This window comes from Micropterus dolomieu, linkage group LG08 (assembly GCF_021292245.1).
Source record: "Micropterus dolomieu isolate WLL.071019.BEF.003 ecotype Adirondacks linkage group LG08, ASM2129224v1, whole genome shotgun sequence".
Classification (NCBI taxonomy): Eukaryota; Metazoa; Chordata; class Actinopteri; order Centrarchiformes; family Centrarchidae; genus Micropterus; species Micropterus dolomieu.
This window is the reverse complement of record NC_060157.1, coordinates 16781900-16793946: the sequence shown is the minus strand read 5'-3', so window position 1 is coordinate 16793946 and position 12047 is coordinate 16781900. Positions and strand designations below refer to the sequence as shown.

At 39.7% G+C, this 12047-nt stretch overlaps 2 protein-coding genes across 3 annotated transcripts in view; both read right to left on the bottom strand.

Annotated features, from left to right (window-relative positions):
* Positions 1 to 5667, bottom strand: part of LOC123975672 (plakophilin-1) — a 21877-nt gene extending 16210 nt beyond the window's left edge. The window contains exons 1-2 of one of the 2 annotated variants that reach the window (XM_046057336.1): positions 5279 to 5667; positions 2629 to 2750 (exon numbers count right to left, since the gene is read on the bottom strand). In XM_046057336.1, the coding sequence (XP_045913292.1) occupies positions 2629 to 2750; positions 5279 to 5462 (306 nt within the window). In that variant the 5' untranslated portion in view covers positions 5463 to 5667. The remainder of the gene's footprint in view (positions 1 to 2628; positions 2751 to 5278) is intronic. The other variant, XM_046057335.1, reaches the window with a different exon arrangement.
* Positions 5668 to 9791: 4124 nt separating this feature from the next.
* Positions 9792 to 12047, bottom strand: part of tead3a (TEA domain family member 3 a) — an 11920-nt gene continuing 9664 nt past the window's right edge. The window contains exons 11-12 of the mRNA XM_046055589.1: positions 11784 to 11936; positions 9792 to 11652 (exon numbers count right to left, since the gene is read on the bottom strand). Coding sequence (XP_045911545.1) covers positions 11539 to 11652; positions 11784 to 11936 — 267 coding nt within the window. The 3' untranslated portion in view covers positions 9792 to 11538. The remainder of the gene's footprint in view (positions 11653 to 11783; positions 11937 to 12047) is intronic.

Below are 12047 nucleotides of genomic sequence, written 5' to 3'. Positions count from 1 at the left end.
TCATTCTCGCAATTAAACCCTTTTCTCCTATTGGCTTATTTGAAAAATGAGTCACAAATCTGTCAGAGAAGAACACTGCCATCTGTCTTTGAAGACACCGAATGTTAGTAAAGTGTGAAGTGTGCAACACCTGACATAAATATCACAGCTTTAGAACAATTTCTCACATTTAATCACAGCAACTGACATCTTAAGACCTTTTGATTTGTGGAATTTGTCAGGAAGAGATATTGGATAATTGACACGCACGCACACACACACACACACACACACACGGCTGTGTGTACCATCTCTCTTTTCAAACAGGACTGGTTGCTCAGTTACCACCATATGCTAGCTGCCAAAGCATGATAGGGGACAGATCTGTCAACAACACGTTTGACAAGAACTGACGTGAGTGTGTTTACTCTCAATGCGCTGCATGCTTGGGTACAACCGGAGTGAACCACCACGGCTCCTTACATCGAAGGCTGGACAATAGAGACGGATGCAAATTCAACAGAGCAAATACGAGCAGCAGAGACAAACAGCAGGACACTTCTCTGTCTTATTTGGCGACAATCATTTTGTAAGAAATCCTAAAATATTACTTTTGCTGTTATTCAGATTAGGAAACTAAACAAATGAAAGCAGGATGTACCTGTGTACTACAAAATGTACCACCACTAATGTAGAAATCATATTTGAGATGATAATTATTGAAGTGATAGTGATGCAACAGGAAGGAGACACACAGACTGCATATCATCAAGGCATCAACCATGGAACCTTTTTTGTATAAAGAAACACAAAGTAATGTATGATGAATAATTAAGCAATGTAAGCAACCCAAAACTGCAACGCTGCAAAATATGATGCACACTTTCCACTAAATTTACTGTAACGCAGTCAAATTTACTATGATACAGTACATCAATATTGAAATGTAAAAGTGAGGAGAGATGTCACATCTCTTGCCAAAAGTAAGATCTGTATGTAAGAATCAGATCGTTAGTGATTAACACCACGTCACTAAAAACAAAACAAAGAAAAAAATTTGATGCAAATCGTATTTCTGTAACTTTGACCTTATAGCTCTCAGACTAATTTTAATGTGTAAATAGTTTTGTTGTTGCTTGGTTTATTCTCATACAGCACATGCCTTTGTGTTCTTTTACTGTCTACAGTGAATGCTTTCATTTCAATACAGAAGTGCTAATACATACTTTACTGTGTCACAGGTGAAATTCAAAGTGCTACATAAACAAGACAAAAAGTAGACTTAAGACAGAATTTGTGGTTACTCGCACTGCAAGGCATCTTTTACCAAGAAACTTGTTTTCACTAATTTAGGTGACAGTTAACTCAACACAATGTGACAAGAGATGTATCATGATGTGGTGGTTGTGAGCCTTCATCTGGAATAATGGATCAGCACAGTCCCTAGACATGCCTCAACTCGCTGTCGGTAGGTCAGGTCAGGGCAACCCAGAGCAAGTACATTTCCACAAACACACACACACACACACACACACACACACACTGAAATCCACACCGATGAAGTCAACATTACTCTATTACAACATTAATTGGGATTATTTCAACATTGCAAATGAGTAAATTGAACTCACCCTGACTCTTAGTTACAACGCTGAAATTGAGAGTGACTTTCAAAAACAATGTTTTCCATTTCCAACCCCCCCCAATTTTAGATTACACACATTTCTTAACCAGCAAAACAATATGGCTACACCATGAGTTCAACCAGTACAAGTATGCGTTTCATAAAACATACAACTGTATTGAATTAAATTGAAAACAATATCATAAATCACCCGTTACTGAGACATCCCTCCCATTTGGCGTTATTACCAACCTATTGATATGTTCCATGATTCTGTCATTGCTTATAAGTACATCACCAAAAACATTTCCACAGTTGAGTTTCTAAACATTAACAGTCAGTTGGGATGCATCCATGTATGGGAGCTATCAGCTAAAAATCTGGGAGTGTATTTCGACATTTTAGGAAGTACACTTGTTTTCTTTCTTGCTGAGGGTTAGTTTATAAGATCGATAGCATGCTCATGTCTGTCTATTCAGCTATTCTATTAGCTTAGCATAAAGACTTGAAACGGCTCACCTGGCTCTGTACGAAAGATGACATCATCAGCCTATGAGCACTCCTGGGTAATGTGCCAGACTATTTCTTGCCTTCCTGGAGTTTCGGCTTGTTGCCCGGACAAGAAATAGTTTCGCACATAATTCACTGTAAAACCACAACTCCTCGTAAAACCAGAACATGTCATTTTTACAATTTGGTGTTTGTATGAATTAAACAAACAAGATAAAACATGTTCATCAGTGATCTTTAGAGGTGCTGGTAGGCATATTTTGTTACCACTGGACAGAGCCAGGACAGTTGTTCTCTCATGAAATTATTCCTTTAAAATGTTGTGACAAAAATGAATGGTTGAATGATGGATTACTGCAGACTAGATAGAATAAAATATTTAAAGCCTATGTACGCCTAAAACATTAAAACTGATCAGCAGTAATGTACCATAAAGAATTTGTAACTGTAGTAAAACCACTGATTCAGTGATAGTAAAAAGGGTTTGTGCTCTGTTACACGAGAGAAACAATTACCATTTTGTTGTAGCCTGCTGACATAGCGGAGCTGGTGTGGCTGAAGGTGCCATTGGTTTTGGATGGAGAGAACTTGAACGCTCCAAACTCGGTATATGTTGTTAAAGTCTGAGGAGACAGGCCTGTAAAAAGAGGAGACGTGTGAGAACTGAAAGACACAACAGTGAGAGACAGTGAAGAGAATAATGCAAGATAGGCAGCCAGACAGAACAGATCAGATACAAAGATGACTCCTGTACCCTCAAGATGTTACTAGGGGCACTAATGTCATCTCAATCACACCTATACAGATTAATGTCATCATGGTGATAATCAAAGGCTCCACTGAGCACCAAACACACTTTAAAGACAACATAAGGGTGTTGTCTTTATGTGGGCTTCAGGTTTCCACCACACCGATGATTGGTCAGATTCACATAATGTGCTTTCCTTTGTATTCATTATTACAAAGAGGTATTTCATAAATTATGTAAAATATGTCTACACATAGTCTTCCACATTTTTATAAAAGCAATTCATTAACTGGATTATTAATTGGATAATTAAAAAAGGGACTTGAAGACTTTACAAATTAATAAAGGAATGCATGAATAATTATTAATTTTAAATGTATATAAAAACTATTTATAAGCTATATTTGATTAATTTCAAATATTCAACACCTAAATCAATCAATCAGAAGATTTAAAAACCAAGTACACAACATTTTTAAAGGGAAATACATACATACATACATTTAAAAGGGAAATGGGAAAACTCTACTTTCCATTTCCCAACTCTATTATAATCTCTACTTACTTATTTGGTGGCATTTGTTTTGGCAAGATCTGGGTAAATCTGTGGAACCCAAACAGGTCCCTTGATCTGATAGTGTGCATGAGTGTTTCTTTAGTTATTTATTAATTCACTGTTTAATTTTTGTTTAATTTTTATTTTGAATAAAACTATTAGGTGTAAATAAATGTCAATCATCATGAATGGCAGCCAAACCTTTAGTCAGACAGTAGGACAGACATAATATAATATCAGCCACAGTTCATTGTAGACAGAAATCCAGCCTTTACACATTGCCAGCTTGTTTTCGCATCTTTGTCCGTCTGTCTTGTTGGATGATTCATGGGAACATGAGGCTCACAGCGATATTGTGCCAAATGTAGGGCTCTGACTTGTCCATTACGGGATTTTGGTTGTCAAAAAAGACTCCTCAGCGCAAACATTTGTGGTATCTATGCAGAAAGGAAGAATTCTCCCTATGTGACAGAAGCACTATCATCCACTGAGGTCACAAACAAAAACACATTTGCTCTCTTAGCCATCTAGCCAGGCAGATTGTTTCAATTTCATGTGCTGAGGCTTTATGACATCTGCCTATGAAACTTCTGCTGCCACTGAACACAGAGGAGGTGAATGCTTCAAAAAAACTGTTTTAACAGACTTACTTTCTTTGGTGAGAGCAGACCTGCACACCAAAGGGGGGATATGTGCATTTTATTGTGCTGAAGTTGGAAATGGAAAGAACAGATCTATAAGAATGGTCTGATTGATTTTGGTTTAAAAAATCCTCCAATGTGAACTTTATGTGATTCATGAACTTAGCTCTATCAAATAGTCTATTAAATGTTTGGCCCTAATATTAAAGTTAAGACCACCTAATGGCCTCAGGGTTGTGTGCAACTCTGACCTTGTGGTTGTATTTCTTATTAGGCCTATTCAGTGTTTGTCTACTGTTGTGTTTTGTAGACCTGCAAATTTGCCCTGAGCATAGTATTTTAGATGCTTTGTTTTCTTTTTCTTTTTATTTGCTAAAAAACTATTTTAAACAGGCCAGTAGTGTCCTTATCATGCAGGACACAATTGTCTCTCAAAGCGTTAAAAGTGTTAACCGTAAAATAGCATACAGGCAATAATCTGTAAAGTAGTGGTACTACTAGTAGTAGTACTGTTTTCATAGAACAGCCATACACTACATCTCAACAGGAAGACTTGCACATAGGCCATTTCACAAGATAATAATATTTAGTTTCTCAATTTTTATAATGGCTCTTGCAGTAATGCCAAACACCAGAGTGGTTTTGAAAGACTAAAATGTAATTTTCTAAAGTGCGTGTGTGGGCTTTTGTGCCCATGGTCTTAAGCTGCATTCCTAACTGACTGAGAGAAAACTGCGGGCATACTCAGGAATAGTCAGATCTGTCTCCGACAGTTTGAGCTCTCAGAGACAACGCTAACAGAAATCCCTTTCTTGTGCAACAGCAGCCAAGCATCACACTTCACGTCGATGATAACGGCCTATTTCACTCTGACAAAGGTCTATTTTGGCGTCACCTATAGCCTGTTTGCACCTCTGATAATGAGTAGGCTTTAGTGTGCCACGGCGACCTTAGATGACAGTAAAGTCAAGTCGCCATGTCACACTAAACTAGCTTTAGGCAGAACAGTTTATCTCCACTTTCAGCCTACAGAGAAACGAACGATATTGGAGAGGTCTGGTAAACTAGAGTAGAGTGCAACTAACGTTAGCCTCCTACTTCTGGGGAACTTGTGTGAGTAATAACTAACAAGCAAAAAGTAAGAGGGGCCTATGTAAAGGTGCCTGAAAGAAATGAAAGCGGTTTTAACATGTCGTACGCTAAAGCGCCATGTTTCATACTTGTTGGTGAGGGCGACTGCGTGCCGTTCTTCCCCGGTTTGGACTTGCTCCTCTTGATGGTGTGCACCTGATCCAGCACGCGCTGCTGTCCCGAGCGCAGCTTGCTGTCGGAGGGCAGCGCGAGCGACGTGTCCTCCACGCTCCCGATTGTCAACACGGATCGCAGTGGCTCCGGAGCCATCATCTTTCGGTGTCCGTGAACGGGATGGATGAAACCAGTTTCCACAAAGTGCCAAAAACTGCAGACCCGGAGGAGAAGTGCGGCTCGTCTCAGCGCCAACGAACGCAGCGGAGGTATCTTTAGTAAGCTATTTGAAACGCTCTCAGAGCTGAGACGGTGAACTCCACCCTCGGAACCGCGCCCCGTCGAGGTGGGACAGAAGAGTTCACACGCAGGTGCGGAGTGAAGGGAGGGGCCGAGGCAGACGCGCATATGGTGAATTAGGAGAATGTGTTTTTTTTCATTAGATCAACAGATATACTTTTCTGAAATCTCTAAGATGTTTTTTAACCACACCAGAAGAAAGAATGTAGCCTAGATATCATATCCAGGGGAAACACACAACATGCGTTTTTCGCTCTTTTAGTTGCCCGTCTCTTCTGGAGGCTGTGGTGCCTTTGTATTCTGTAGCCTAATAGCCTACACTTTATGGGTTAATTATAGGTCATGGATATTTTCACGACTTAGCTGACTAATGACTGTCACATTTTTGTATGATTTACACAATACTTGGTGTATCGGTGTATGAGAGAGGGAAGGGTGAATATTTCATTTCACTGTTGGTGGGGACAATAAAACCATCTCCAGAGAGAAAAAGGAGCCAATTTGAAGCAAGTTTTTGTGATTCATCAGACCAGGCCACCTTCCTCCATTGCTCCATGGTCCAGTTCTGATGCTCAGGTGCCCACTGTTGGCTCTTTCCACAGTGGACAGGGGTCAGCAGCTATGGAGACCCAATATGCAACAAACTGCTATGCTCTGTGTGTTCAGACACCTTTCTATCAGAACCAGAATTAACTTTTTCGGCAATCTGACCCACAGTAGCTTGTCTTTTGGAACAGACCACATGGGCCAGCCTTCGTTCCCCATGTGCATCAATGAACCTTGGTGCTCGTTCACCGCTTTTCCTTCCTTGGACCACTTTGATAGGTACTGACCACTGCAGACCAGGAACACCCCACAAGAGCTGCAGTTTTGGAGATGCTCTGACCCAGTCATCACAATTTGACCCTTGTCAAATTTGCTCAAAGCCAGTGGGTGGGATATGCTGTCTACCGGCATTACACTCATAAACCTTGAATAATGTTGTTGTATGCAACATTAAGTCCCTAAATGCACATTTCTAGCATTTGAAGAACTTGAATGACTGTCCCAGTTTACCCAGACCATGTTGTCCCACATTTTCAATCATATTTGATAAAGTGGGACAACAAAAAAAGCTAAAACACATATTCAACACATGCATGGCCTCAGGTGTTGACTCTCACCCCAACTGCTTCACGCTCCACTGCAAACCGCTCCAGTGTGTGCTCAAAGTTCCGTTCTGATGAAGCAAAAAGAAACAAATTCTTTGCAAAGAGCCTTGAGATCCCATCAATGATGATCACAAATAGAACAGGTGATAAGGGACAACCTGTGTCCAACACGCACTGAAAAAGTGTTTGAAATTGTGCCACGAACAGACTGCTGCCACCACTGGCCCTGGTACCCCATACTCCCGCAGTACCCCCCACAGGAGGTCAGAAAGCCTTCTCCAAGTTTGAGAAAACACATGTTGCTCATGTTTTACGATATTGATATCACGCCACTGTTGTCCGTTGTGACTCAGTCCATAAATGAGCTGGGTAGAATGAAAGAATTTCTACTTAAAACAGATCACAATGACAGCCTGCACATGTTAGGACAGCAACGTAACATATTACCTGAAATGTATAACAGCTGTTGGCCAGTGACAATAATGAAGAAAAAAAAAGGTTTTATGGTTTATCATCATTATTTCATTTTTCAAGACTTTTGACTTTACAAAAAAGATATAACAAGATATATAAAGTTTAGAGAATGCTGCCAGAAGCCAGAAGATCCGTTGATCTAGATGATCATGATTCATGAACTTAAAACGCCTAATAGATTTCTTTCACAAACAGCTGCAGTTTTCATCACCTTATTGTGTTATTGTGTAAGATTAAGCTGGACTACTTTTTTTTAAGCGTCTGGTTTGCAGACAAACTGTTCAGGACACAAGCAAGCAACTTGAGGAGATAGCAAAGACAGAGGGGAAAATAAAAAAGGACGAGGTGAAGGACAGGGAGAACATGAAGGGGGAAAATAGAAGACAAGGACATGCTCTGCATAACCTGATTGTTTTGGCAAAGTGTCTTCATATGACATTTTCCCACCACACCCTTCACCTCAACACTGCCACGACGCGATGCGCGTTTCTGACAATGTCATAAAAGTAAATAAACTCAGCCTTGATTGGTAATTACCAGACGTTTTATCTGAGTGAGAGGGAGGAACATGAGCTACACATTTATTAGGTCCACTGATAGTGTCAATTCTTCTAAGGTGATCATATAGGCTGTAGACAAGCCAGTATTGTTTGGTTAGAGTTCATAGCTGTAGACCAGAATGGATGATTTAACGTGAGAAACAGCCATGAGCAACCTGTTAACTATGTTAGCTATATTCTTGTACTGTTGCCATGTTGGAAGAATTAGATAATGCGGTAAGTACCACACCCAGCCTCAGGGATTGTGTGTGTGTGTGTGTGTGTGTGTGTGTGTGTGTGTGTGTGTGTGTGTGTGTGTGTGTCACTGTCCACCACTTACATTTTTGGCAGCATGGCAATGGTAAGTCGAGCCTTCATAGACAGATAACACTCTGACTAATGTCTGCTGATAGAAAAGCCAAAAACTGAGGAGAAGAATGGGAGGATTAGTGGAAGTGAACAGTTGTATGTAAACTTGTTGACTTGCTGTAAATAGTTTTAGGGGGAGTGTGAACACCAACATGCTTGAGTGGCCAGTGTGGACAAGTGTCCATTTATGTTAAAAGTGAATAGGCCCTGTGCTGAAAACACCTCAAAACCCAAGCAAGAGGTCATGTAGAGTGATGCAGACCATATGGACTGTGTGTGTGTGGAGTCACACATTTAACACATTGCTTTAACATGTATGCCTTGGAAAGTTGCCATCAAACACATATTATGCAATATATTACTTATGATTTTGAAAGATCCAGAAAAAAGTTTTGAGCATTTAGATTGGTTTACAGGTGTACACACCCACACTATACAGCATAGTGTATAGGTACTATAGGTCAGGGCATTTATTTGACATAATCAGGTCTGACAAGATATGAGCAGAAGCTTAGTCATTGATAAATGTCAACCTTCACTCTACAGAAGCAGGGCAGTATTGTGGCGTGTATGTATAGTATGTAGCAGCAGGGATGACCCAAAAGTATCTGTTGTTAAGCCTATATCTTTCAATTGTGTATCATTTAACTATATCAGTAACGTTTCCCCACAAGGATATTAAACTCCTTGAATGGTGCACATGTGGTATAAAAGAAGTATAGTGTATAGCTTTCACATTGGCAAAACACCACAAAGACAATATCAATAACCTATATGACTAATAATAATACTAACAGTAAAACATAACTGTACTTTAGTTTGACCCTTGTGTATCTGACAGATTCATGTTTTTTTCCTTCTAGCTATGCAGCTGTAAAGAGGTGCACTGATAGGTTGAAGGCATTACAATGGAGATAAAAGTGAAGCCTTTCCATGACTGCTCTGGCTATGTCACACCAGGCTCTGAACTCATCTGTCCACTGTAAAACTGAGGCAACTGCACCATCTAGCAGGCCAAATAAGAATTGCAACCTACAGTATGTGGCATGATATGTCGTAACAGTGAGGGCAATTCATCTGAATACAAAAGTGAGTAAAACTACACGTACAAAAACCACGTGAGGACTCTAAAGCAGCTGAATGGAATTCAGACGTCTGTCACTTACTCATTTACATCTGTGCCACCTGTGTTTCTAGAACACGTCAAAATGTCTCCCCTGGAAAAGGCCTAAGACTAGAGCTTTGCTATCATTTTGACAGTGGTGCCTAAACGACACTTTTCTTGAGAAACATTCCCCCCCTACAAAATCCCTTTAAATAAATTGCATCAGCGTTACTTCTTGTACCAACATTGAACCCATTTACAAAATCTTTGCCTAAATAAAAAATATGATTGACTATGAAATGATCAGAAAGTCTTGTTTTGTTACAGACACTTAAATGATGACAAAGCATTCGATGCCAACTTTCATTACTTGACAGCTTGATACTAGAGTCTATGACGCATTATGTTGGTACTCAAAAAGTATTGAGGTTCGATACCCAACCCTAAAATGGGACTTTTTGAATTTCACTGAACCAGAGTATTAACAGTTCAAAATGTAGAGGATTATTTAAGATCAGCTGTTTTAAGTGTTCCTATGAAGGCTACACGATTCTGCAAACACTGTGATTTTATTGGTACAGCATAAAAGGCACAGATTTAATTCACTGAGCATACTTGACCAAACGAGTGATAAGGCACAGCCAACACAGACAGGAAAAATAAAAGAATAAACATTTTGGCTGCACACACAGTGAACATGGTTATTTAAAACTGAACCAGTCGGCTCTCACTTTCATGATCAAGACAAATCATTGCCACCTTCTGCATGGTTAAAGAGAATCCCACCAGGAGAGGGAGCGATAGTCAAATAACAGTTACTAGTTTTAAAAAAAATGCTGGTAGTAAACATGTACCAGAATCCAAAAACATTACATAGAAAAAAAACATGGGATAGAGCATATGTAATCTGGATACTTTGCTAGTGTTATCAGGCAAAACATCTACCCCAGTGCACGGTGGGTGACCTTAGTGTGGTCTGTACCATACATCATTTTGCATACATTAAAAAAAAACACCAATCATATATGATGTTTAGAGTAACACTTCTAGCTGTGCTGGTAAAATACAAAAAAGAAGATATTTCATCTTTACAAAAACGAGTCTATCTTGTTTTGGCTTATAAAACAGTACCATTACAAGTGTAGTGTACATATCCTATACATCAGTGCTCCTCAGGTTAAGGCTTTATGAACCAAAGCACATTCTTATCCCAACTCACGTGGAGGTAGAAATACTGCAGCAAGCCCACACAGTCTAAGTAAAAACAGTAATGTCAATGAACAGTAAAGATAACTCTTTCATTCAAAATGCTGCTGAGTGTGAACTGAATCTGAAACTGGTTGTGTACTACTTTGTATCCAAAGACAGGTGAGCCAAACTTAAACACCTCCTTGAGCATCAAAAAGATCCTTCCCTCCACACCTCTGCACCACTGGAGACCTAAAATTATGGCTCTCTTTACACTTGTTTCAAATATAAATACGACTTTACGTCTCTTTACATGTAGTGCATTACATTCTGGGAAAAGGTGCACACACATATCTTTCTGCCATGAGAGTTTTGATTAAACAAACTGGGGATTCATGACTCCACACTAAGCAGTGATAGAGGATACACCAACTATAGGCTCATTCAAGCCCTACCTTACGGAGATACTACAAACTGTAGAAGAAATAGCCATTGTGGCAGAGTTACATTAACACTGATTAAATGATGTGTTTGCCAACCTATATTCAAACTCGTCTCACATCGGTCACACCTATGATGCAAAAGCATATACTCGGAAAATTCCCTGGAGATGATAATTTTCATTTGTAGTGCAGCGCAGCTACATTCCCACTGAATATTGTGTATATGATCAGAGACTATCACTTATTAAACTTGACTAAATGTAATTCATCCCTTGTTTTTTGGATCATGTTTATCAATGAATTAAATTAAAAAGACAGGAATAATACCCTTCTCAAGGTGAGACAAGGTTACACTGGATCAGAGATCACAACAGTTGATGTGAATGACACCACATACTGGTCAAAATCCATAAAAATGAATTTCACATTAGTGTTTAAGTCATGGGATGTTGCTGAGTGCAAATGTGTGCATTGTTTGCAGGGATGGAAATACATACAAACAAAAAACAGGTGTGACTAAAGTGTGACTGTTGGTCTGTAAAAAAAAGTGTGTGTTTAGAGTAGAGGAGTGGGGAATCTGTGTGTATGAGCTGGAAAGAGTGTTTACGCCATATGTATCAAAAAAAGAGTCTGTGGAGAGTCTCTGTGCATGCACGCCACGTGCTGCTAGTCATTAACTAGTCGATAAACATGGTACTGTGCTCCGTGTTCACTTGTGGACACTTCAAACACAAAGGCGATGCACAGCAGAGTCTCCTGAGTTTCTCTGTTGGACACAACCTAGAAAGAGACAGGAGAGGAGGAAACACATTGTGGAGGTCAGGATTTAATAATGAAACACATGAACAAACACCATTCCAGAGATTCAGATGTGGGAAATAAAAGAGGTGCGCAATAACACACGCACATACCTGTAGGATGGTGAAGTTCTCCAGTACACTGTTCATCATGTATTTCTCTGGCAGGTGTTTGAGTTTATGGATGAAGTTGATCATATATTCACACATGGGCGAACGATGGATGCGGAAGACATACTTTCCTCCTTCCATTTGTGCATATTCAGTCTGAATGGGAGCAATCCACACGTACACATCACAATTAAACCACATGAGAATATGGTCTGATATGCGCATTAATATATATAGAAAAAAAAAAGGGGGGGGGGGGGGGGGGGG